The sequence below is a fragment of the Lithobates pipiens genome, unplaced genomic scaffold, assembly GCF_037356315.1.
Source record: "Lithobates pipiens isolate NorthernLeopardFrog02 unplaced genomic scaffold, aLitPip1_a1.2 Scaffold_8, whole genome shotgun sequence".
In the NCBI taxonomy this organism is placed as follows: Eukaryota; Metazoa; Chordata; class Amphibia; order Anura; family Ranidae; genus Lithobates; species Lithobates pipiens.
The window spans coordinates 137,932,875-137,960,282 of NW_027507903.1; the positions used below are offsets into that span (position 1 = coordinate 137,932,875).

Genomic DNA, 27,408 nt, shown 5'->3' on the forward strand with positions numbered 1-27,408 from the left:
GAAAGCCACACACCTGTCTATACAAGACCTTACAGCTCACGGTGCATGTCAGAGCAAATGAGAATCATGAGGTCAAAAAAGGAACTGCCTGAAGAGCTCAGAAGGCACAGATCTGGCCAAGGTTACAAAAAAAAAAAAAAAAAAAAAAAAAAATTCTGCTGCACTTAAGGTTCCTAAGAGCACAGTGGCCTCCATAATCCTTAAATGGAAGACGTTTGGGATGACCAGAACCCTTCCTAGAGCTGGCCGCCTGGCCAAACAGCCATCGAGGGAGAAGAGCCTTCGTGAGAGGTAAAGAACCCAAAGATCACTGTGGCTGAGCGCCAGAGATGCAGTCAGAAGATGGGAGAAAGTTGTAGAAAGTCAACCATCGCTGCAGCTCTCCACCAGTGTCCTGACGGAAGCCTCTCCTCAGTGCAAGACATATGAAAGCCTGCATGGAGTTTGCTAACACACCTGAAGGATTCCAAGATGGTGAGAAATAAGATTCTCTGGTCTGAGACCAAGCTATAACTTTTTGGCCTTAATTCTAATTGGTATGTGTGGAGAAAAACAGGCACTGCTCATCACTTGTCCAATACAGTCCCAACAGTGAAGCATGGTGGTGGCAGCATCCTGCTGTATGGGCGTTTTTCAGCAGCAGGGACAGGATGACTGGTTGAAATTGAGGGAAAAAGATGAATGCGGCCAAGTACAGGGATATCCTGGACGAAAACCTTCTCCAGAGTGCTCAGGACCTCAGACTGGGCCAAAGGTTTACCTTCCGACAAGCACACAGCTAAAATAACTAAGGAGTGGCTTCACAACAACTGACTGTTCTTGAATGGCCCAGCCAGAGCCCCGACTTAAACCCCCAATACAAATATGCGTACCAAATGAACAGTGTAACACTCCAGTGACACTGGATCCAGAATAAAGGCACAGTACACACTTATTAGCGATTCTTACACTGTTCATTTGGTACGCATATTTGTATTGGGGGTTTGTTTATAATAAATGGTTAAAAGCAGTATCACGCTATGTCTGCACATTTTATTCCTTCTATGAGATAAACTGGACCCCCATACTAATAGCAGAGACATCGAGTGGCCAAAGAGGAGTTGGTTAATTGGTACATTGAAGGCTCATACGTTCAGGCATTTGGTGAGTGCATCCCCAAAAAGGGGATCGATTGAATCACAAGAGGTGTATCGTGTGGTGGAAGCTGTCGGTGCTCGATGAAAGAGTTCTACTTGTGATCTAAAGTAGAGACAATCATTTTCTGAACACTGGAAGATTTTAATAATTGTTCACTTTGGATGGAAGGGTCCATGCGCTGCTATATATATATATATAGTGGCCTCTTCATGTTAAGATAAAAAAATTTATATACATTGGTAAAAAAAAGCAGCTGCTGTTATATAATTGAATTATTTTAAATTTTTTATTGATTGATTTATATATCAATTCATAATTTTTATTTATCGTGAAGCGCTGAGTAGTGTGCCATTAGGGCTGGTTATTTGCATAATTTTTAGCACGCTCATTTAAGACATTTTAAAGTCTTGTAAAAAGCCTTCCCTAAAGGCAGTCACAGATACAAAAAGAGGAAGTCACTGCCCAGTGTTCTGAGTAAACGGTAGACTCCTTTAACACTGAAGGTGCTTTATATGCATTTTAGCACTAAAAATAGCACCTGCAAACTGCCTCCCGTCTCCCCAGTGTGAAAGCCTGAGTGCTTTCACACTGGGGCGGTGTGCTTGCAGCAGGATGGAAAGAAAAAATAAATAAATAATCCTGCAAGCAGTGTCTTTGGGGCAATGCGGGAGAGATGTATTACAGTTTCCTAAACCGCCCCTACCATTAAAATTAATGGGCAACGCTGCCGAAGCGCCTGCAAAGCCTTGTAAAAAGCCAATACAGCTGAATCTCTGCCAAAATCAAATCATCACTAGATGAGCCTAGTTAGACTACCAAGACCCTTTTCACACTGGGACGGTTTTCAGGTGCTTTAGCACTGGAAATAGCCTCTAAGTTCCTGAAAACTGGCTCCTATTCGTTCCAGTGCGACTTCATACTGGGGCGATGCACTTTCATTAAATGTTCCGAAAAGTCCTGCAAGTAGCATCTTTGGGGTGGGTTGTGAGCTCTGTATTTAGCACTTCCAAAACACCCTGCCCGTTGGAATGAGAGGGGGGGGCTGTTTTAAGGCCACCCAGCACATGGGAATATGACAGAATAGGAGTTTCAAGGCCCCCCCCCCCCCCCAATTAGTTAATTGGGCAGTTTGGTGGGTGGGTCTTGTTGCCTGCCAGTTAATAGTAAAGTTTGAGGGAAACATTAGGAAACCAATAAAAAAGGTCAGATAGCTAAGGAACAGGTCAGCTGACCTTTAGGAATATTCCAGAATAGGTCACATGACCGCATGGAATAATCTCGAAGGGGCAAAGGCTATTTAAGGCAGTGCAACAGGCCAGTTTTGCTGGTTCAAGACCTCTACCCATGAGCCCCCCCCCCCCCCACCCTTGTCACGGCCTTAGATTATGCGGTTTAGCCCACCTTTTTCGTAGTAAGAGGAGTGGTTAAAGTGGAAGTAAACCCATCGATTTAAACAGTTAAAAAAAAAAAAAAGGCATACTGGGAATGCTAACTGCACATTGGCTGTGCTCTCAGCCAAACTATCAAACCATCCAATGGCTGGTGTCATAACGAATCACATGTGCAGCACCATAGCAGTTGAAGATTAAACAGAGGCAAAGATGGCAGCTTCCTTGGCTGAAAACGACAGGGGAGTTTACTTCCACTTTAATGAAAAATTGTTATATTCTTAGTGGCTGGGTTGCTTACTGTAATGTTTGAGTAAATAAGTTATTTGTGAATTCATCCAACTATGAATGGTTACATGTTTAAAAAAAATAATAATAATAAATTTACTGTTTTGTATTGAATACCAATAATAAAGGCTGCAGCCAAGTTTACTCCACTATTCGTTTGTTGGTATTTATAGGTTATCATTTCTGGCTACAGTCCCATGAATGGGCAGCGCTTTGTAAGCACCGCAAAACAGGAGTTTTTAACCCCTTTTTTGGGAGTCAAGAGTGCATAGCTAAAACCAGCATTGCTTTAACGTGAACGGCCCAGCGGCTCAGTGTGAAAGGGGTCTTACTCCTATTATATGCAAAAAAAAATAAAAAATTTGGTGGATTTTATTTAAAACATTTGAATTCAAGATTGATGTGCATTTACATTAGGCAGTCAAGTTTAACCTTGTATGTAGCGTTAGACTACTATGAATTATTTCAAATTATTTAGGAGATGCAACTTGTGTATGTCAATCACAATGCATAAAATAAATCAAGATTGAATGCATCAGTAAGTAGCCAGGCACAGGAACAATTATAGATATCAAGGTCCAACACTGCCCAGGCCTCATGGTACAGGCTTACCTCCAGGATCACTTTTCCAAATGGCCAAATAAAGAAGCAAGCAAGCCTCCAACAAAGCACACCTGCATATGAAGCAAAAATGTATGGTCAAACTCTGCAGAACCATGAAATTCTTCGCATTTGCGCATGAAGACTTGCTCTACTGTAACAGTGTACTGCTAGAACCAAAATAAAACTTCTAGTAGGCAGCGTGGTGTAATGTTATTTCTTGAATTACATAGTCTGCCCTTAGCACTTTCTGGATATGCTCTTCCATTAGATGGGATTTGTCTCACACCCCTTACTTAAACAGAGGATAGAATTTTTAAGTTCTTGTAATTGTAACGCGGAACTTGCATGAATCTCCTGACACACGAAGCCTTACCGCAACTGTCATCTCCAAGACTGAAACTGTATATACAATCTTAGCTCTACCCAAGTTGCAATAAAATACTTTATGTTGAAATCTAAGCTATGACCACAAATCGCTCTACACGTTTATAGGATAAATAAAAAAAAAAAACCTATATACATTTTTGGCAGCAATATACCTTCATTTTGAGGACCCACGGTATAATCTACAGCTAATCTTTAACAAAAAAGACATACAGGCAGTCCCTGGGTTACAAACAAGGCAGGGTCTGTAGGTTTGTTCTTAAGCTGAATTTGTATGCAAGTGGATATAGGTAAATTTTTTAGTGCCAAAAAAGTCCAGCCAAAAACAATTACAGTAAAACCTTGGATTGTGAGCATAATTCGTTCTGGAATCATGCTTGTAATCCAAAGCACAAGTATATCAAAGCAAATTTCCCCATAAGAAATAATGCAAACTCAAATGATTTGTTCCACAACCATTTATTTATAAGTCCTTCAGTTTATATTCCATATAAAAAAAAAAGATTATAGCAATGTGATTGACGTTTTATGGTTACACAACCTATCCACAAATTGAAGCCTCCACAAGGGGATTAGAAGCAAAATCCAGCAGGAGCTACAGAGTATAAAAGAGAAGAGGTGCCTCTAAGGCAGCAATATGGTTTCATTTAACCAGTTCAGATCCACGCTATAGCCAAATGACAGTTACAGCGCAGACCTGCTTTGCCAGGAGTACGTCTATTGATGTCCTACCTTGCCCAAGTAGCCTGTGTGCTCTGATCAGCTAGTCTATGACACCCGCTGGATTACAGATCGGAGTAAGGGGTCGACCCCTTACCACAAGATAAGCTGTCAGCCAATTACAGCTGATCATGCGACATAAACAGAGCTGGTATTGGGCTATTTTTTCTCCTCGCACTAGACAGCGTGAGGAGGGAAAAAAAAAAAAAAAAAAAAAAAAAAAAAAAAAAAAGGCCGATCACCGGTGGCAGTGAGAGGTACATCGGTTTCTGATTGCTCCAAGCTAGTCTGTGCCCACCTAAGCCACCTGCCAATGCCACCTAGCAGTACACAACAGTGCCACCTACCAGCACCGCAGGCATCTGGGGGTAAACCTGTCCACACAGACCATCCTCCGCATAGTCGTCGTCGTCTCTCAATACTGTCAATCTGCAATCATGAACGGGAAGACTACCCTGCAGTAGAGCGATCTGAAAGCGTGGCTTGAATCGCTCGTGGAGCGCAGGGTGGAAGGGACAACATCGTTGAGGAGGATGGTCTATAAACAGCTTTACCCCAGATGCCGGGACACTGAGATGTGCCTCTTTTAAGCCTCAACCATGCGAGTTGCTAACTGTTGTACCTTCATTAAATGTAACTATATTGCTACACTTAGGAGGTGCCTCTACTCTTTTATACTCTGTTGTGACTTGACCCTACTTTTATGTCAAGGCATCGCTTGTATATAAAGTCAAAATGTATTAAAAAAAAAAAAAAAAAAAAAAAAAAGAAAGTTGCTCTTCTTGCAAAACTCTCTCACCAGGTTAATATATAATAAGTGTTAAAAACTAGGACGTATAGAAAGTCAAATCAAATACATCACTGTATAAAGTGCCAATGTGCTAATCAATAAAAATCTCATAATTGGAAATATTAAGTGTGCACACATAAAACCGCATGCAAATGTGTGTGGGCAAACAAAGCTCACATACAAAAACGTGACTGTTTCAAGATCTCTCGAGCATCATACGGACACCAGAAGTGACGTCCATACACGAGTTCGCTAATCATTTTTACATTGTGCGATCTGCTTTATTAAAATGGGAGTAAATTTATTTTATTTATAATAAACTCAAATTGTGGAAAAAACACTACATCATAGTAGGCTCTATATTCCTCTTCTATTCTGAGCATTTAAGTGGTCCCGATATCCACCTTGGGAAGGAAAAGAAGTGTTCCCCTTCACAAAAAGCCCTGTTTGAACAGGAGGAGTACAGAGGAGCCAACCCAACGATTTTATTCTCCTCCTACTCCCTACATGCTGTTTACCTTACAGCAGTAAGGTAATTATTTAGTACACCTATGGGTGCTGCTGACACCGAAGGATCACCAGTCTTAAAGTTAGTGTCACTAGATTGTTGAAAGCACCTCTCACATTTTCTCTCGGAACATTCACCGAATCTGCACACTGCACTTTGGAGCCTGATTAGTGTCCGACTATTCTATTTGGACTTTATATTCATTTATCTATATTTCTGATCTAGAAACACAGTCACGTTTGTATGTGAGCTTTGTTTGCCCACACACATTTGCATGCGGTTATGTGTGTACACTTAATATTTCCAAGTATGAGATATTATTATTGATTAGCACATTGTCATTTTATACAGTGATGTATTGTATTCGATTTTACTTTTTCCAGCTTTCTATATGTCCTAGTTCTGCTGCCGCATGACTGAACACATTGTTTAGACTGAGAATCTCTTCACTGTAGCATATTATTTAATACGATCGTATTAGGAGCACAACACCACTATTTTTTCATTCTCTCACCAAGGTTTTAAATTTTCTTTTGGATAGTATAGGGAAGGGTTAACACCCCTGCAACATTTGTTTTGCCATCTGTGCCCTGCTCAGAAGATTTCACCTCCCTTTCTGTCCCTATGACAATTGATTTTGAAAATTTTGGGTTGTTTTGGAAACAAGGATTGGTGATAAAGCTTCAGCTCATGATAACTTTTACAGGAGTGAATTTCTATTCCTAGGGGTAGATTTCTTCTCACTTCCTGTTGTCTCCCTCTGCAAGTAGGAGTCATTTGTAAGTCAGATGTTCGTAACCTGGGGACCGCCTGTATTTTATTTTAAAGCATATTAGAATTAGGGACGCAGCCACATTTAAAAATTTAGACAAATTGTAACAAAATTAAACCTACCATACGAGGATCCTAGTATGGAGAGAAACATAAGGATAGATACCAGGAAGTAAAACAGAGCGATCCACCATCCAAAGAGAAGTACATAAAGTATGTTGCCAATGCTTATTTGTGAGGCTAGTGTAAAAAAAAACAAAATCACAACCTGTTAAGGGAACAGAAAAATTTACTTTTAAAAATTGAATAAAGCTTTTTCATTGCCCAAGCATGCATACAGCTCTATGGAGCGAGAGATGTCAGTGGTGATATGTGCGCCGACATCCGATCAGCCACAAACCGCTCCGCTAAATCCAGACGGATGGAAACCCTATTTTCCAACTGTCTGGTGGATCAGATGGGGAAAAATAAATAAAAATAAACAAACAAAAAACAAAAACAAAAACCGTACAGGTGGTCCATTTTCATCTGATCCCCCCCCCCCCCCCCCCCCCCATAGAGCAGTGCGGAGATCTGACAGGTCCATTTATGCACAGTGTGCAGAGACGGACTTGTCATCCGCCGGCTCAGTGGGGATCAACGGAGCAATCTCCACTGAGCAAGCAGATGGCTAAAACACAGAGCCGCACATGTGAAAGGGCCTTAAAATCTTTAATCAACATACATACATACATACCCTCAAAATGTACTGTTGGACTAAACATGGGCTTTTTTTTTTTAAACGCAAGCTGTGACTGACAGCCTAGCCTTTAGCATGTGCCCTATGGTAAAAGAACTGGGTCTTGGGGGCACACTGGAGCTTTTTTGCTTATATTCTACACCAGAGAAGGATTCTGTACCCAACAGTTCTTTGGAAAAGAGTTCATGAAAGAATGAAAAAAAAGTCAATGCCAACGAGGAGGCAGAGGCCCCAGAGAAAAGCTGCGTTCATGCACAATTGCTGGATTGAGATGGGGCTCAGGTAAGTATTAGGGGGGCTGCTGTACACCAAAAAAAAAAAAAAAGAAGGGGAGTAAATTCCCACATCACGAACACAGCAGTAAAAACAAAGCAGAGCGCCACTTGTTTACACCCTTCCCCCCCTTCCACATTTGGCACTTACGGGTCAGATCGCCACGGCAATCTAAATCTACAAGTATGCAGGGCCATTTAAAAAGCACAGTGCGACTGCCCCATGCGCAGTAGGAAACAGGCAGTGAAGCCATAAAGGCTTCACTGCTGATTTTCCTTACACAAGATGCCGGCGCCCAAAGTCGTTTGAAGGATCGGCTCAGGTGTCGATATCGCTGGACAGGTAAGTGTCCTATTAAAAGTCAACAGCTACAGTATTTTGGACTCCTCTAAGAGCTTCTAACCCAGGGGTCTCCAAACTGTGGTCCTCCAGTTGTTCAGGAACCTAGTCATGTCCGATTGTAAAAACTGGCAATGCCTCAAGGGACATGTAGTTTTGCAACAGCTGGAGTGGCCATAGTTTGGAGGTCCCTGGTCTAACCCCTCTCCATGCTTTTCAAAAACAGCAAATAGATTTTCTTTTGACTGCAATTCCAATTAAATCACAATAACTGCTTATGAGTTTGCAAGGTAGTAGCAAGTGCTTATCACATAACTTTGTTAATCCCCACCGAATCTGGGAGCTACCACTATCCTAAACTAGGGAGTCTCCAAACTTTCTAAATAAAGGGCCAGTTTAGGGTCCTTACGACTTTAGGGGGGGGGGGGAGGGGGGGGCGTGCCGAACTGTGGCCAAAGGGAGTAGAAATTGTACTGAACTGGCTGGACTGTGGCCAGAGGGAGTGCATTATTGGCATTAGAGGAAGGAATAGTGGTCCATCATTAGTGTGAGTGGAAGGAATAGTGCCCCGTTGATGCCATAACAGGAATTATACTCCTTTGTGTCAGTTGCAAGAAGAGTGCCCCAAGGACCAGATAAAAGCAAGCAAAGCCCCTGGGCCACAGTTTGGAGACCACTGCCCTAAACCATAGTAAACTGCTGCAATGTAATCACTTACTTTTGCTTCACTCCTCCTTTTCTGACATACAAGGCATTACCCAACTAAAAGAAAAAAAAAAAAAAAAAAAAAAAAGTACTAGACCAACTTACTGACTGTAGTTTTCACCACGTTCAGGTCAGAGTAGAGTTCTTTTACTATTTCAGACCGATCTTCCCAAGGGCGTGCTGTTATGTGGCTTTTCCATTTTTTAAAGCCAAACTGATTCATTTGATAAAAGTAGAAAAAACAAAAAAAAAACAAACTCATGTTAAAACTTCTTTCAAAAAGAATTCAGTGGGAATGGCTTATAGTAAGCAAAGTAACCAGTTGTTTGTTTTACCAAGACAAAATATAAAAAGGAACCTTTATTCAGTTTAACTTTTAAACATATTTCTGAAAAACACACCAACATCTGAGCAAAGGAGGCCTGGTAAAATATTATAAAAAAAAAAAAAAAAAAAAAAGGGGACTTCTGCGCCACTATACAACCAAACAAAATGTATGGAAATGCTGCCAAATCTAAAGTGATCACCACTCACATGAAACTAAAGAAGCTGAATACATCTAAATGTATATGACTTAGCGCATAACCTGCGTGGTCCAATGACCAAATTAAATAAATTACTGAAAATAGTAATAGGCTAATAAAGTGCTATAACAATAAAGTGCATATAATAACTCAAATACAATATCTGTATAAAAAGTGCACGCCTAGTGATGACACCGATGCATTCAGTATGCATTCAACATAGTCCAGTGATAGAGTGTTCTTAAAGTGCACTCACTGTGGAAATAAAGTTGTGCAAAATACAATAAAGTGCAACAAAATGTCCAAAGTCCAAAAAGCTGTGTCCATTCACTCCCAACTCCTGTGATTATAGCGCTTCGCGAATCCTATAAAGTGCACTCAGTGCCCTTACCTCATGGGCTTGTAAAAAGCGCTATTATAGAAATCTTATCCCCACGTCCGTGATTGTAGGTCAATCCAGCAATTCACATGTAAAATAAATTGGGCTCCGATAAAGTGTATATTATTTGGGTAATGCACTATCGGAGCCCCATTTATTTTAGATTTGTTTCCCAACTTAACCTGTATTGCTGGACTGACCTACAATCACGGACGTGGGGATAAGATTTTTTTTCCCCTATCAAAAGTTTTATTAAGGCGAATTCAGCTTTACAATAATAACAAACAATTAGTATGGGTAAAATTCTTGTTACATTTATATAATGTCTGGATAATGGCATAAGATTTCTATAAGAGCGCTTTTTACAAGCCCATGGGGTAAGGGCACAGAGCACTTTATAGGATTCACAAAGCACTTTAAATCACAGGAATTGGGAGTGAATGGACACAGCTTTTTGGCCTTTGGACATTTTGTTGCATTTAATTTGTATTTTGCACAGCTGGTAGCACTTTATTATTTCCACAGTGAGTGCACTTTAAGAACACTATCACTGGACTATGTTGAACGCATACTGAACGCATCACAGTGTCATCACTAGGAGTGCACTTTATACAAACAGATATTGTATTTGATTATTATATGCAATGTTAATGCACTTTATTGTTCTAGCACTTTATTAGCCTCTATTATTTTCAGTAAATTATTTAATTCAGTGGTCATTGGACCACGCAGGTTATGAGCAAAGGAGGCCTGGTGACGCACTGCCCAAGCAGCATTAATCGCTCTGGTGGAGAGTGCCTTAACTTGAGACCTGAAATAATAAGTTTGAATTATAACTTGCCAAATCCACTTAGCAACAGTGGATTTCGACTCTGCCAGTCTTTTTTTTTTTTTAGGACCTTCTGGCAGAATAAATAAGACATCAGTCTTATGAATCTGAGCAGTTTTCTTTAAAGATTTTCACTGTTCTCACTACATAGTAGCGATTTTTCTTCCCTGGAACATGGTTTTGGGAAAAGCATTGTCCAGCCAACATCGTCATTCAGCTGAAAGCCTGAACGAGGGTGTAACACCAGTCTGTCCTCATGAATAATCAAATATGGTTCTTTACAAGAAAGAGCAGCCAATTCTGAAACCCTCCTTGCTGAGGATACAGTAACCAAAAATATTAGCTTCCTAGTCAGAAGGACTAATGTAGCGTACACGCGACCGGATTTTCCGGCAGACTAGGTCCGACGGTCTTTCAATGGAGTTCCAACAGACTTTCCGAATGAATGGATTGGCCACACAATCACACCAAAGTCAGACGGATTTGAACGTGATGACGTACAACTGGACTAGAATAAGGAAGTTCATAGCCAGTAGCTGCCCTAAGGTCCGTTTTCACCCGTTCATCCTGAAACATGTTCTATTTCTAAAGTCCGTCTGATTTTTGGACAGCAAAGGCCCGATGGAGCCCACACACAATCAAGTTGTCTGACAGATTTGTTCTGTCGGACCTTTGTCAAAAAGTCCAGTCGTGTGTACGTGGCATAAGGGAACATGCTGTGATGGTTCAAATGGCGTTTTTTGTAACACTGAAAACTAAATTCAAAGGTGATTTAACTGGTGGATTAATCCACATCACCCCTTGCATAAAACTGATAAGGCTGAGACTTGGCCCTTAATAGTAATTAGGGACAACATCTCTACGCCCAATTGTAGAAATGCAAGGATTCTGACTATAATATAGCTCTGAAGGTGCCAACCCTTGGATTCGCACCAGGAAACATAAGCTTTCCTAACTCTAATAAAACAGCTCTGGAAACTGGTTTCCTTGCATTGATTAAAGTTGAGATAACAGACCTAGAAAGCCCGCGCTTCTTCAGAACGTGGTTTCAATAGCCAGCCATTAAAATTTAGCATTTGTAAAGTAGGATGGAATATCGGCCCCTGCAATAGCAGGTCTGGCCTTAGTGGGAGAGGCCAAAGATTCTTCACTGCCATCTTTACGATCTCTGTGTACCATGACCTTCTGGGCCATGCTGGTGCTACCAGAATTACCGGCTTTCTTTCCAGCTTGATCCTGCAAAGAAGAAGTCGAGGCAGCAACTGAATCGGGGGAAAAGTGTAGATCAGTGAAAACTAATCCTATTTCGTTTCCAGCATATCTGTTCCATATGCAGGTGGATCCCTTGTTCTGGACACAAAGATGACTTATTGTTGAATCTGGACGCTAGAAGATCTATGTCCGGAGTCCCCCATCTTTGGCAAACAGCCCGAAACACTTCGGGGTGAAGAGACCATTCCCCTCGGAATAACTGCTGGAGAGACTTAGATAGTCCGCCTGCCAATTTTCTACTCCCGGAATGAAAACTGCTGATAGGGATGGGATATTCCTTTCTGCCCAAGTTAGGATGCGATTCACACCTCTGAGCTGAGAGACTCTTGGTGCCCCCTTGGCGATTGATATAGGCCACAGCCCTGGCATTGTCAGATTGAATCCAGACTGGACAATTCTTTAACCTGGGAAGTCCAGGTTTTCAGAGCCAGATACACTGCCCGAATCTCTAGGATGTTCATGGGCAGAGCTCTTGAGTTTTAAACACTGACCCTGGACAGTAATCTCCTCTAGTACCGCTCCCCAGCCTGAGAGGCTGGCATCTGTCGTTACTACTTTCCAGATTATTGGTCTGAAGAATTTCAGCAAAAATTCTGGCTTCGTAACCAACTGAGGCTTTGAGACAGTCTTGGGGACAGTCGCACTGGCAAGTCCAAAGCTTGGATCGTCTTGTTCCAAGCAGAGAGGATTCTGTTTTGAAAAGAACTGGGCATAGGGGACTGCTTCGAATGAAGCTACCATCTTTCCTAACAATCTCATGCAAAGGCGAATTGAAGGATTTGCTTTTGACTTGACCATCTGTACCGGCTGTTGTATGGAGCTGATCTTTTCTGGAGGCAAAAACCTTTTCTGGGCTGCATCTATGATCAGGCCTAAGTAATCCAGCCTTCTTACGGGTTTTAAAGGAAGACTTCTCTAGGTTGAGGATCCAACCGAGGCTTTCCAGGTAACCGACCGGTCTATCAACAATATATCGTCTAGGTATGCCAACACTGTTATGCCCTGTGCCCTCAACCTGGCTAGAGGTGGGGCTAGTATTTTTGTGAATACCCATGGTGCTGTGGCTAGCCTGAAGGGTAAGGCCGCAAACTGAAAGTGCCGTTCTACTTCGAATCGCAGAAACCTTTGGTGAGCGGGAAATATAGGGACATGCAGATATGCATCCCCGATGTCGATGGACACCAGAAGTTCTCCGCCTTGTAGGATGGAGACCACTGGCCTGATAGACTCCATTCGAAATGAGTGAATTTTTAGGAACCGATTTAGATTTTTTAGATCCAGAATGGGCCTGCCATCTCCATTTGGTTTTGGTACCGTAAACAGGTTTGAATAGAATCCTAAACCTTGTTCTTCTGTGGGGATCTGTAGGATTACCCCTTGAGTCAATCGGTCTAATGCTTGAAAATAGGGATTGTCTTTTCCCTGGATCCTTGGGAACGTTTGATCTCATTAAGTGAAATGGTGGAAACTCCCGAAACTCTAGTTTGTATTCTAGAGTCACTGTGGAGAGAGCCAATCTGTCCCGAGTTTCCCCATGTCAGGCTTCAGAAATGCAGAAGTCTCCCCCCCCCCCCCACCTTGGCTAGGGGAGACGCCTCTTCATGAAGAGGTTGTCTGCTTTGTAGTCTTGCGGCTCCTGGTCTTCCTTTGAGCCTGGGTCAGACCCTGCGATTTTCCTCTGGAATCCGATGGTGGAAGCAGTTGCCACTGTCTAGAGGCAGATGCGCTTGGCGCAGGAGAGAAAGTCAGTTTAAATGAAGGACGTTTATACTTTATTTTGACTGGCAAAAAGAGTACTTTTTCCACTGGAAATTGTCTGGATGTATTTATCCAAATAATCGCCAAATAGTCGCTCCCCATGAAATGGGAAACTAGACAGTAGGTTTTTGCAGGATGTTTCAGCAGATCAACCCTTTAGCCAAAGGGTCCTACGCATGTGTACTAGCACAAGTGCAAGGAGAGACGCCTGGTGAATAGAATCCTTTATAGCATCTATGGCAAAACAATGCTTTTGGTAAATCAGACAACTCACTGGCCTGTTGTGCAGGGAGCTCGTTAAGGGCCTTTGAACTAGTCTTAAGGACTGACAGATGCCTATATCTGCAATTGCAGGCTGAGCAACAGTAACTGCTAAAAACAAAAAACCACCCCACAGGATTTTAACAGGAATTCCAACTAACTTTATCTGTTGGATCATTTAGCATTTGTACATTGTCCACTGGACAAGTTCAATTTTTATTCACACTGGAAATCGCAGCATCTACTGCTGGAACTTTCAATTTTTTGGTGAATTTTTCCTTCAAAGGATAGAGAACTGAGAATCTTTGGAGGGAGAAAATGCTTATCCAGATTTCAGTATAAATAAGTTTCTTTTAATGTGTGGACTGGAAATGCATGCACTGGTTGTGAAGATTTCAAGGAACCCAAAGAAGAAACCAGAATGTCAGCTGACTATTAGGGGTACCATGAAAGTGGAGCGAACTTTCCATGTCCGTAAGGATTTGTACCTTACACAGCCTTATCAGCTTTTCAGATTTATGCTTGTTTAAAACATAACATGTATCCCTATCCAATCAGTTTCCACCCTACCGACCTGACACCGCCCCCCCCCCAGCTGCTGAGATGCATGCTGTATTAGCACAGATTTAAACAGGGTCTATACACTATTACTTAGAGGAGTTTAAGGCATTTTACAATATAATTGAAAGAAAAGTCATAAGTGGACTTTGCAGTTCCTATGCTTTCCCCTTACCTTTTCCTCGCTTCAGGATCCAAACTTCACGCATCATGGCGGGCAGCTTGGTTAAACCTTCAAAGACTGGGGCCCTTTTAATAGGGGTTCCACTCCTTTGAATCATGTATAGCACCCCCTTAGGACAGCTTTAGGTAATGTAGCAAGACCAAAAAAGTCCTGGTTCCTAGGGTCCAGCCCTCAGAGTGTTACAGGCAAAACCTTGTTCTTCTATGCAAGGCCCAGGTACCATCCTGGAGTCGCAGTGGCAGGATGGATCCGGTTGTGGAGGATTTTAAAATCCAGCATGGATCCCTCCTGGAGCACATCTTCACTCGTGCCAACACCTTTAAACACTGGGGGGGGGGGGGGGGGGGGGGGGGAACACTGGAGGTACTCCTGGAAGGAGGAGGAGGGGGGTTATATAGGGGTATCAACTTCCTGTATTGGGTATGCCAGTGTCAACACCTGAAGGTAGCTATAACCCACTAATACTTAAGGCTCTGTGCCCTATGATGCATGATAAAGGTTTAAAATGAGAGTACAGAATGATATATTACTTTGTTCCAAGACATTTTTGTAGTTTACTGTATATTGGGTACACCAACACACAATGAAAGGTCTAGGATGCCGAACCTAGGCTGCGCACAAAAAGTCCAATATAACAAAACTTCATTATATACACAAACCAGGATAGGCCCCTTAATTCATATAAAACTTATTACACATACATACACACTAGAATGTAGAAAAATGGGAATATCACCATAGAGGGGCTTGAGGGCAATGGCTGAGTCTGCAGAATACAATATCCAGCAGGGATAAAAAAAACAAGTAATTTTTCTTTACAGCTACCAGCCAATTACATCCCCCCCACCCGCCCCATTTTTAAGCAGTCCGGTTACACAGACCCAAAAAGAACTAAAGACAGGAGCATGATGTCTTGTGGTCCATTCACACAGGGCACTTTACTGTGCACCCCATTCGGGTCTGTGTTTTCCCAGTATAAAAAGGAAAAAATCCAATGTGGTGGGCTTTTAAGGCACAGTACCAGATCAATATATTTTACTAAAAATCTTTTGATGGTTTCAAGGTATTTAGAAAAGTATAGAAAAATATATATAAAAACATGGAATGTTTAAAACGCATCTAAAATTTTTACACCGTCATATACATGAATGTACATTACAGTTTTGTGGTTTCTCACACCCAACGCCTTTCAGATTATTACGTTGCCTGCTTTAGGAATGTAAGCAAGAAGAAACCATATTTAAATATTATAGCGGTGTATTCAACATTCCAGTGGTTAGGTCTTTAAAAATATACGAGGGTACAAGTGCAACTGAAGTGTATGGTTGGATGACGAGATGAGCGGTTGCAAAAAAAAACATCTGCTGCCAAGAACTGTGGCCCCACGTTACATTTGTTCGGTGCAGGAATAACTTCACCTTCAACAGGGTTCCTCTTTCTCCTGACCCCAGCGTGTCCTCAGGCTCTCCCTGCCCCCCCAGTCGGCTATCCCTCCCATGGTGGAGGAGGGGGGTTCTAGGTTGATGGTGGGACTCCTTTTAGGTGCGACAGAAGTAAACATTTAAAACACCTGCACACGTTCATGCCACTGGGGATCTTCAGGGTGAGAATTTGAAAGGCACTTGTACCCTCGTATATTTTTAAAAACAACCACTGGATGTTGAATACACCACTATAATATTTAAATATGGTTTATTCTTGCTTACACCCCTGAAGGAGGCAACTTAATACTCTGAAACGCAACCACAAAACTGTATTGTACATTCATGTATATGATGGTGTCAAAATTTTAGATGTCCTTAAACATTCCATACTAATAAATATCTATATCCATCTATATATCCATCTATATATCCATCTATCTATATATCCATACTTTTCTAAATAAATACCTTGAAACCATCAATATATTTTACAAAAATCTTTTGATCTAGTACTGTGCCTTAAAAGTACACCACATAGGGGATCTTTTCCCTTTTTCTTGTAATACTGGATGTGGCACAACCCCTTGCGCAACATCACTGGCCTAACAATCCATGTTTTCCCAGTATGGGGATGCACAGTTGTTGCGTGCATCATCGTGCCAACGTCCTATTTATTTATATTGGGACATGCTGCCGCACGGACACAGCCGCTGCATACCAAGGAACATGGGGTTGAGTGTATGTAACTGAACACGTGTACGGTGCAATTAGGGACACACATTCACCCATGTCATATTAGGATGTCTGGCCTTGCAGCTATGTGTCACAATAGAAATTGGGATGCCATCACAGGGAACATGCAACTGAATCCCCATGGCAGAAAAACAGGGACCTGCACGGGTCACACAGTAAAGCGCCCCGTGTGTGAATAGACCCTTATGCAGAAATAACTTGGAGAGGTACAGTAGATCGAAAAGGCTCACCTTATAGTTATTAGACAATTTAAGGGCTTCCACCTCATTCTCTGCAGTTATTGTGGTTTTAACAAGACAGACGTCACAAGGCAGAACCTCCCCTATATGATGAGGACAAGGGGATTGGGTGGAGGATCCTACAGGAATACAAGGATTATATTTGATTAGACACTACTAACCAATTAAATGCTGCTTTTAACTTTTTCATGCAGTAACAATGATGGAAACATTAGCCCTGCAACCTTAACCAATAAAACCTGTGCCCTACTCGGTACAGAAGCTGGTGGTTTATCCCTTTACCGAGTATCTCTAAGCAAGAGCACAGCTTCATAGAAAATCTGTCGCAATATATGGGGCATCCTTATTAAAATGCTAGCCGCTTTGCCCATACTAGCCCAATACTTCCATCAACTTGAAAAACGTAGATAAGAAAAGGTCAGACAAAAAAAGTCAGCTTATCTGCACGTCTGTTCAGAGCGGTACAGAAGCAAACCTATCATTAATCACCAGGCACAAAACATTTCCTAGAAGCAGGAGGAGGTCAGACTAGTAAGGGATCTCATGAGAATATTTGTATTTGCCAGCAGTGGTATACTAAGTGGAGACTCACTTTTTTTGTGATGTACTGTCAGGGCATATGGGCAGGACCACCTAATATTGATTGTACCCAGGCCAAACCTTTTCTTGGGGCCTCCCGATTCCACTTTACTATTTGCAGGCAGTGGGGGCTCAAGGGGCAGGCACAAAAAACAACGACTGGGCCCGGGGCAGCTACCTCTTTTGCATTATGGTAAAGATGGCCCTGAATATAGAGGGTGCACTGAGACGGTCCCCCTGGTCAGGGGTTTGTGTTGGGTGGGGTCGGTCTGTACCGAGGGTTATAGGCTTGGGATGAAAGAGGTTTGCTGGAAAGATTGTAATGTAATGATGATATGTTCCATGCCTGTTACCTTGTAATCATTAAAGCATATAACCATGCCTCTTTAAGCCCTTCCCATTGGTAGATACTTTTCCCACACTCAAGTCAATTTAACCACTTGTCGACCATCTCACCTGACCACCTGTGATCGGAGCAGAGTTCAGTGACGTGTCACACAGCCACGCCCCCCCAGTTAGAAACACTTAACCCACACTGCCAGGGTCATTTACATAGGAATCCGTGCATTTGTATAGCACCCATTGCTGTATAAAATGACAATGGTACCAAAAAAAAAAGTGTCAAAATGTCTGATGTGTCCGCCATAATGTCACAGTCATTAAAAAAAAAAAAAAAAAGAAGATTTTATAAAATATTTTTTTAATAAAAATGTCATAAAACTATCCCCTTTTTGTAAACGCTATAACTTTTGTGCAAACCAATCAATAGCTTATTGCGATTTTTTTTTAGCCAAAAGCATGTAGAATAATATGTATCTGCCTAAACTGAGGGAAAAAAAAAAAAAGTTTATATATTTTTGGGGGGATATTATAGCAAAACGTAAAAAAATTATGCTTTTTTTTCCCCCAAAATTGTTGCCCTTTGTTTATAGAGCAAAAAAAAAAAAAACCGCAGTGGTGATCAAATACCACCAAAAGACAGCTATTCGTGGGGGGGGGGGGGGGGGGGGTGTCAATTTTGTTTGGGAGCCATGTCGCATGACCGTGCAATTTTCAGTTAAAGCGACGCAGTGCCAAAACGCAAAAAGTGCTCTGGTCAGGAAGGGGGTAAATTCTTCTGGGGCTGAAGTGGTTAATAAAAGGAAAAAGCGATCATTCAAGGTGCCAAATATGCCAATGGTGTCACTTTACAGGTGAAAAGAAGGAGTTAAGGAGATACTAGGTTTAAAATAACTAATCTTAAAAATACTCCCTCCCTCCTAATACATCTGCTTGCTAAACTGTCAGCTCTGCTGTTGAGGGCTCTCTCCTCTCCCTTGCAGCCACCACTGGCTGACACAGGGTAGATCAAGTGACCAGACCAGTGCAGTAGGACTGGCTAAAGGCATTTGCATCTTTCTCAACCCAGGTTAGTAGGCATAGGTGTTCAGAGAGGGAGGGGGACATTTTTAAAATTAAATGTTATCCTGGAATTCTAGTTTTAAAGAACTGGTTTAGATGTGTATAGTATAGAGGGAATAAATGTATAAGATTAAGAATAGGAGGTGTCAGAACAAGTCAGTATCAGACAGTTACCAAGGTATGCAAATATGGCCTCTCTCACACACACACACACAACTGCCTGAAATTCATCATCGTGATATTTTCATTTATTCAATCAGGCAGCTTAGCAATTAGCACTTCTGCTTTGCAACACCGAGGAGCTCCGTTCGAGTCCTGAGCAGAACACTATTTGCATAGAGTTGCATATTATCCTGTGCTTGCATTGGTTTCTTCCAGGAACTTCGATTTCCTCCCACAAGAAATGCTGGTAGATTAATTGGCTACCATCTAAAAAGGGGAATTGGTGTGCACAGCCTATTGCATTAGGGGGTGCACCCCAGAGCACAAGCGTGGTTGATCAGCAGAGCAGGAGATTGTTGGCAGTGTCAGGTTTTTATTGGTTTGTTTTGTTTTTTTTACAATTTTAATATCTTTTTTTGGAGCCCCATTGTGGGGCTTTGGTGAAAAATCAGGGGTCTAAACAGAGAGAAATGGACTGAGGACAGATTCCCCAGTCCCTTTATCTGCAGCCTTAGCTGCACTGGACAGTGAACAAATGGGAAATGCTCTGTGCTTCCTGTTCATTCAAACTGAAGCATAGTAAATAGTTACCATGCTTCCGTTAAAAATAAAAACACAAGAGCGATCGGTACAGATCACTCACTGTTCATTCATTTTGAAACATCCCCCGCAGCAGCTGACAGGAGAGGAGAGAAGAAGGGAAGCTGGCAGCACCACAGGAGGGAGACGGGGCACCAGGAAGCAGGGGGATTTTGCACCTCATGGGGCGATTAGGGTGTGCCTAGGCCAGTGATTGCAAACCTTGGCACCCCAAATGTTTTGGAACTACATTTCCCATGATGCTCTTGCACTCTGCAGTGTAGTTGAGAATCATGAGAAATGTAGTTCCAAAGTTCACCATGACTGGCCTAGGCACACCCAGCCTCATAGAATGGCCCATAGGCCCTCGCCTATGGGCCATTGTATGAGATTATACTGTGTGCGCCCAAGACAGCCGTCTCATCTGTCTATTCAATGAACAGGTATTATAGAAAAAGTAAATTACTGAATAAAAAAAAAAAAAAATTATATATATATATATATATATATATATATAAATCAACTGTGGGCCAAATTAAATATTTTGACCCACTTTGCCATTAAGGAACAAAAAACTGGGACCTGCATTTTTCCTATACACCGAGCACACTAAAATGTGCACTACAATGCGGTCAAACAACATTTACTATACAGTGCATGGCATGCCATTCTAAATTCATGGCACTGCAACACACTGCACACAGTGTAGTGCAATATCACATAGGTGAAGTCAGTATAAAAAAAATTATTCAAAAATTTCTTCTTAAAACTAGTAGTAGGATAGGAATGTTAGAAGCTTAAAAGGATGTCAAACAGCTTACCAGGCAACAGTCTTGGTGTAAGCAGACTATGCTGATGAGAACCAGAATGGGTCTCCACCAAGTCATGCTGAATATTCACAGTACAATGTCTATCGCAGAGGGATCCCCGTCTGTGGTGTCCCTCAGCACGATGATCAAATTCCCGAGGGAAGTCTGCAGAAGATATATAGAAGCAACATTACCAGCAATCTGAGATTTTAAAAAAGGAGAACAAATCCCACTTTTACATTTTAGCTAGAATTATGACAGCCCACACAGCCACATCATTCAAAGGAATCTACCACCGCAACCGATTGCTTGTAGTTCTCCATGAACTGCAAGGGTACTGATGAGGGCCCCCTCATAGTCCATTCACACTTCCTCCTGCTTTTAACCACTTCAGCCCTCTGGAAGATTTTAACCCCCCTTCCTGACCAGAGTACTTTTTACAATTTGGTACAGCGCTGTTTAACTGGTAATTGCGCGGTCATGCAATGCTGTACCCAAAACAATTTGCGTCCATTTCCCCCCACAAATAGAGCTTTCTTTTGGTGGTATTTGATCACCTCTGCGGTTTTTAATCTTTTGCAATAAACGAAAAGACTGAAAATTTTTAAAAAAATATTTTCTACAAAAAAAATAATTATATTACACACAGACACAACTCAATTTTAGTCATACATTTAGGCCAAAATGTATTCAGCCACGTCTCAGGTAAAAATATTCAATAAAGTGTAAATTTATTGGTTTGTGCAAAAGTTATAGCGTCTACAAACTAGTTTTGGGTTTAGTGTTTATGACTGCCCATCTAATTTCTTGGAGGCGCTATAAATGCAGGGCAATACAACCCATTTTGAAAAGTAGACACCCCAAGGAATTTGCCGAGAGGCATGTTGAGCACATTGAATATTTTATGTTTTTGTCTCAAGTGATTGAAAAGCAAAAAGTTTACAAAGTTGTTAGTTTCAGTTACGCTATATGTAACTGAATGCAGAGACCAGCTGTCAGAATTCAGTGTAATGTTGGGGTGGGCGGGGCCCTACAGCTATCGAACACCAGCCAATGATTGGGGCATACACATGTAGCTGCCCGCCCAGATGCCATCCAATTGGCTGGTGTTTACAATCTGGGTCCCGCCCACCCAAAATCACGCTGAATTCTGACAGCTCCTCTCTGCATTCAGTTTCACACACTGAGCACAGAGCCGCTCAGTGTGTGAAACTGTCAGTGGAGTGTGGGGAAGGGAGGTAATCGTCGATTTTTGAACACACGCAAAAAATAAATAAATAAAAGACTTAGAAATACCGTCACCAGTAAGTCTAACAGAGCCTTTCAGGACAACCCTGGAGAGAGTACAGCTCCGCCCCTTTTAACAGGAAACACTTGCAGACCTTTAAATTCCTCCTCTTCCACCATGGCTTCAGTTATTGTGGCCTCCGGCATACTGGAAAACAAAGCACAGAAAAAAACAAAACAAAAACAAACACAAACACAAACCACCATAATAGATACTTATACCAATTCTAAGCTAGAAAAAAGGGGGAGGGAAACTAGTGGTTGTCCTGAAAGGCTCTTAGAAATACCGTCGCCGGTAAGTCTAACTAAGTCTTTCTCAAATCGCCTTTCAGGACAACCCTGGAGAGACTTACTTTCAGGACAACCGAGACACTTACCCTAGGGTGGGACTACTGCCTGCAGTACCTTCCTGCAAAGGCCTGATCCGCAGCTGACAATAAGTCAAACCTATAGTGTCGGAGAAAGGTCGAATAGCTTGACCACTTGGCTGCCTTGCAAATCTAATCAGGCGTAGCACCAGCCCTTTTTGGCCCAGGATACTGCCGTTGCTCTCGTGGAATGAGCTGCGATCCCTGCAGGAGGTATCTCTTCTTTAGCTCTGTAGGCCTCTGTAATTGCCCCTCAGAGCCACCTACCCAGAGTTTAGAGGCATTTTTCTCCCTTACGAGGGCCTGAAAAGATGGAAGGCATTCGACTTTCTGAATTCCTTAGTGACCGACAAGAATTGAAGAGGGCACCTCCTTACATCCAGAGTATGGAAAGCTTCCTCACCTGCATTAGCAGGAGCCGAGGAGAACGTAGGCAAAATTATTTGTAGAGAACAGCGAAAATTTGAGGAGACTTTGGGAAAGAACACTGGGTCTGTTTGGATAAATACCTGGTCTGGAAAGATTTTTAGAAAAGGCTCCGTGACTGCCAAGGCCTGAAGTTCACCGATTCGCCTTGCCGACGTAATGGCCACCAAAAAGACTGTCTTTAAAAACTAAATTTTTCAAACAAGCATCTGGTAAGGGTTCAAAATGGAACCCCCGTGAGACCCTGCAAAACAATAGATAACATTTTTCCCACTTGGGATTTGATGGACACCGGCCTATTTCGTGCCATGCCCAAAAAAAAAAAAAAAAAATATATATATATATATATATATCTTGAAATTAGAGTTTCTCTAGATGGAGTCTTTCCAAAGTAAGCTGAAAGAGCCGCCACCTGAGTTTTTAAGGTGCTGGCTGACAGTCCTTTCTCCATTCCGTCATGAAGAAATTTGAGGACCGAAATGACACTTCACCTGGAAGCTCTTGGAGGTACAATATGAATTAAATTTCTTCCACACCTTCTGGTATATGGCCCTAGTCACCTCTTTCTGCTGGAGAGTAGGGTTTTTACTAACTTGTCGGATAAACCTTTAGCCTTTAGAAGATCTTCCTCAGAAGCCAAGCAGCTAGGTGTAGACAGTAGGTCTCTGGATAAACCACTGATCCTTGTGTTAGAAGGTCCTCCCTGAATGATTTCCATGGAGGCTCTACGGCCAGGTTTAGTAGTGTTGCAAACCAAGGTCTTTTTGGCCAGAACGCGGTGATTAGGATCAAATTGGTCCCCTCCTCCCTGAACTTTAAGACCATCGAATTAGAGGGAAGGGGAAGGCATAACAGGTGGTAGTGCCATGGATGCGCTAGAGCATCTATGCCCAAGGCCTGGTCTTCCCGGTGAAGAGAAAAACCCGTGGACCTTGGCGTTCTGTTGACTGACAGGTCTACTTCAGGGAGCCCCCACCTTTTGGTAACCATCCGAAAAACCTCCCGATTCAAGCACCACTCTGCTTCTATCAGTCTTCTTCTGTTGAGCAGATCGGCTAACAGATTTTGGGAGCCCTTCAGGTGAATTGCCAAAAAAAAAAAAAAAAAAAAAAAAAAAAATTGATTGGCTAGATCAATAAGACCTGCTCCTGGTTCCCCCCTGCTTTAGGACATATGCCACCTCAGGCATATTGGCGAGAGGATCTGGACATGATGTCCCTTCACTAAATGGTGAAAAGCTAGGAGGGCTAGGAAAATGGCCCTGAGCTCTCGCCAGTTTGACGACCTCCGTGACTCCGCCTTGGACCAAGTCCCCTGGGCCGTTAGTCCATCCAGATGGGCTCCCCAACCCCAGACGCTTGCGTCTGTTAGACGTTTGTCTACAGGAAACATCCAAGGGAGGCCTCAATCACCACAGAGCTCGTCTCACCTTTGGAGGTAAGCTTGATCTTTTTCTCCAACAAAAACCTGAGACCAAGTTTGTAGGATACACAACTGCAGTGGCCTGGAGTGAAACCTGGCCCACTGTACCACTGGGAATCGAGGCTGCGAGAAGCCCTAACACTGCCATGGCTGAGCGGACTGAAACCCCATAATTCGTTTGAATCTGCTTTACCACCATCTGGACTTTTTACAACTATGCCTGCGGTTTTTCACGATGGACTCCGCCCTTTTGTCCATTGCATCCTTGAGAACCCCCATGTCCTCAAAGGCTAAATCTGTACGGCGTGCTACCTGCGAAAAAGTGGCATCGACCCATGGCTTTTTGTTCCAAACTTCTGAATCTTTATCGTCAAAGGGAAACAGTCTTTTCAAGGTTTTGGAAAGGACCTCTTTCCGGATCCTTCCACTCCCTTTTGACTATCTGACAGTACCCTATGGACTGGAAAAACCCTAGACTTGGTGTCGCCCTGGTACATCTTGTCATGAATTAACAACTGAACCTTCTCTTCTTGGATATTCAATGTTGTGTAAATTGCTTTCAGAATGTTGTCCACTACCTCCATATTCTGCAGGAAGGGCACTATGGGCTTGACTAGCCTATCTTGGTCTTCTTGGTGGCTACGGGACACTACTTGTGATAGCCACCACACCAGCTTGAACTGCACTTACGGGACTCGCCACGTCACCATGTGATACTGCAGTGCTGGATGTACTAGGCCGCTGGTGCTTGCCAGTTCACTAAAAGGATGAGCGGCACTACCACTGGCTCTCTGCTCCATTCGAGAGCCCTGCAGTTCTTGCACCTAGACAACGGGGTCAGGTATGCCTGACCTTAGCAGGAACTACTACCCTGTTGTCAGAGCTATCTGTCAGGGTGCCACTGCTGTCTACTGGTTTGTATACTGAGACTGAATCTGACAGTGAGGTGGCTTCCTCTTCACTCATCTGTCATGCTCAGCAACATGTAGCCCTCTTCACTAGGGTACCTCTGTCTGGACATTTTGGCCTCTAAATAAGTACAACTAGTGCGACTCACAAGCAAAGAGATCACCAGATTGTCAGCGACTGCCTCAATCGCTACAAAAAAATAAAATAAAAAAACAAACACACTGTTAACGGTCCCAGGGATCAGGCCTGACTGAGCACTGTAGTTGTTTTGTAAGCTACAGTGATCGATTGATACTGCACTTGGGTGGGCTGGGCGGAGAGGCAAAAAAAAAAAAAAAAAAAAAAAAAAAAAAAAAAAAACACAGGCGCTAGCAAGCATCTGGGCTGATCCCGCTAACGCTGCATTTTTGGGAACCCTAAACTACTGGGGACGTTAGTATAGATCTGATCAAAGATATTGATCCGTTCAGACACTATACTAGTATGGGAGGTGTATGGTGGGTGTTAGCACTTCTGGAGCTGCCTGGCACAGACGCTGACCCCAACTGACACCAGGTGATCAGGGGGTTAAACTTGTTAGGCAATATAAACGGTGGGTACCCTGACGCTGATGAAAAAAATAAAATAAATCAATAATAATAAGTTAACGAACCAACCAGCATCACCCTTGATACGAATACGGAGATCACTGGTGACAGGGGTGAAAGTGTTAACTGGGGGTTAAAACCTTTATTAGGGAATATATGGGGGTACCCGACGCTATAAAAACCTGACGGTGAAACTAACCAACTGGCTAACTAGTGTCACCTGTAACACTAATATGGCGATCAGAAAATAGATCTACTAGTGACTGGCGGTGAAAGGGTTAAAGGGGGTGAATAAATGGTTAAACCTTTATTAGGGGGTATCCTAAAGCTACCTGGGCCTACTACTAGTCGCTCTAAAGCCCTTGTACACACGGTCAGAGATTCCGACTGAATGTGTCCGATCGGATTTGAAAAGATGGTTTTCAATGAGATTAATTTAACTGTACCTCTAAATGAAGAATTTTCTACTTTATCCATGAAAAGAAAGGCAATGGGGGTAATTAACCAAGAATTCCTGCACTAAACTGGCATAGGCCATTTTAACTAATGCAGGCCATACATGGGTCAAACTCCGAATGATTTGTCGATTGAAAAATCTCATGCCTTTTGCAGTCCTATGGTGCCACCATGGATTTCAAAATTTGACCAACCAAGCCTCAAATTTCACCTTATTTTCTTAAGAAAGTTAGTGGCCGGGAATCTTCTTTTCCTTCCAGGTCACAGTTTATGCGCATTTCTTTTTCGATTATATTTCTCGCATGATTCACCCATCATTGATTACAAAAGGTGTTTTGTTTTTCAAAACATTTCCAACACGCTCAATCACTCAAATTAGATGACCGCACGAAAATCGGTCGTTGCCACAGCCCCACTAATGGTTGAAAAGTGTGATTTTCAAATGAAAAATTGTTTGGAATTTGACACGTATATGGCTGGTATAAGCAGAAAGACCTGAAAAAGAAACTGACGCAGGTAGTGCAGATAGACCCATTTCAGAGGAAGATAATTTAACTAAGGGAATGGAGCAGTTTTCAGTACAAAATACTGCCGCTTATCTTCTCCAGGTCGGACCTGATGTATGGGATGTGAGCTTTGTGCAGACAGCTTACATACGAGCAGAGCCTGCAGAGTTACCAGCACTAAGCTGAGTGGAAGGGATGACGACGAGGACAGGCAGAGGGATATGAGCATGCAGCTCCAAGTTGAGTTGCTCTGTGCCATATCTGTCAAAGACGCAGCATAGAACAGATCGCACCCAATTAACCAGCATCTACTTTGTTTTCTAAAGCTGGCCATAGATTGATAGAATTTTTTTTTAAACTGTTGCGTTTAATAAAAGATCTGTCAACCTACTGTTAATTATATGTGGAAAGCCATTCAATACAATGGCATTAACCATTTATGATTGATTTCCCTACTAAGGTTTATAAAATTGTTCCATTATGTTCGAAATTCCAACATGATGGATCTTTCGTTTGGCCTAACATTTTATATTTTGAGAATCAAAATGCACCAATTAACGTTTCCAAAGTGGAATAATCAGGCTTAGCGAATATTTTTTCTATCCATGTGTGGCACAGCTTTATGTGCATGGACACACAGGCCAACATGTAGGGGCATTTAGAGATAGGAGGGGGGGGGGGGGAACCCACACTAGGCACCCCTAGAAGCAGCTGAAAAAACATCCAGTGTGTATGAGGCCCAACAAGGCCCAATTTGGACCTGAAACTGAACCAAAAGACGCACGGGACTCCTGTGCAAATCGCACCGGAGCTGTTGTAGAAATTGTGACCGGCTCTCTATGGAGCCGATTCACATATCTCCTGCCGAGCAAATTGAAAAGCCGCATCTAATTTGCGCTAGTGTGAACCCAGCCTGAGGCTCCATTCACACTTGGCATTTTGGAATCTCAAAATCCACTACAATTGCAAAACGCAGGTTCATGTGCTACGATTTTCAGTAGCACCTAAAAAGCGGTGTGGTCTTGCCGCGATTGTCGAATAATTTGCAGGGCAATCACAGCTAATCGCATCGCGGAAAGCTTGTTGCCCAA

The 27,408-nt window shown here is 42.5% G+C and overlaps 1 protein-coding gene across 1 annotated transcript in view; it reads right to left on the reverse strand.

Moving 5' to 3' along the window:
- LOC143964186 (uncharacterized) overlaps positions 1-27,408 on the reverse strand; it is a 132,914-nt gene that overhangs the window by 93,558 nt on the left and 11,948 nt on the right. Inside the window, exons 2-6 of the mRNA XM_077473883.1 lie at positions 20,369-20,521; positions 16,818-16,945; positions 8,751-8,859; positions 6,713-6,829; positions 3,426-3,487 (exon numbers count right to left, since the gene is read on the reverse strand). Coding sequence (XP_077330009.1) covers positions 3,426-3,487; positions 6,713-6,829; positions 8,751-8,859; positions 16,818-16,945; positions 20,369-20,521 — 569 coding nt within the window. The remainder of the gene's footprint in view (positions 1-3,425; positions 3,488-6,712; positions 6,830-8,750; positions 8,860-16,817; positions 16,946-20,368; positions 20,522-27,408) is intronic.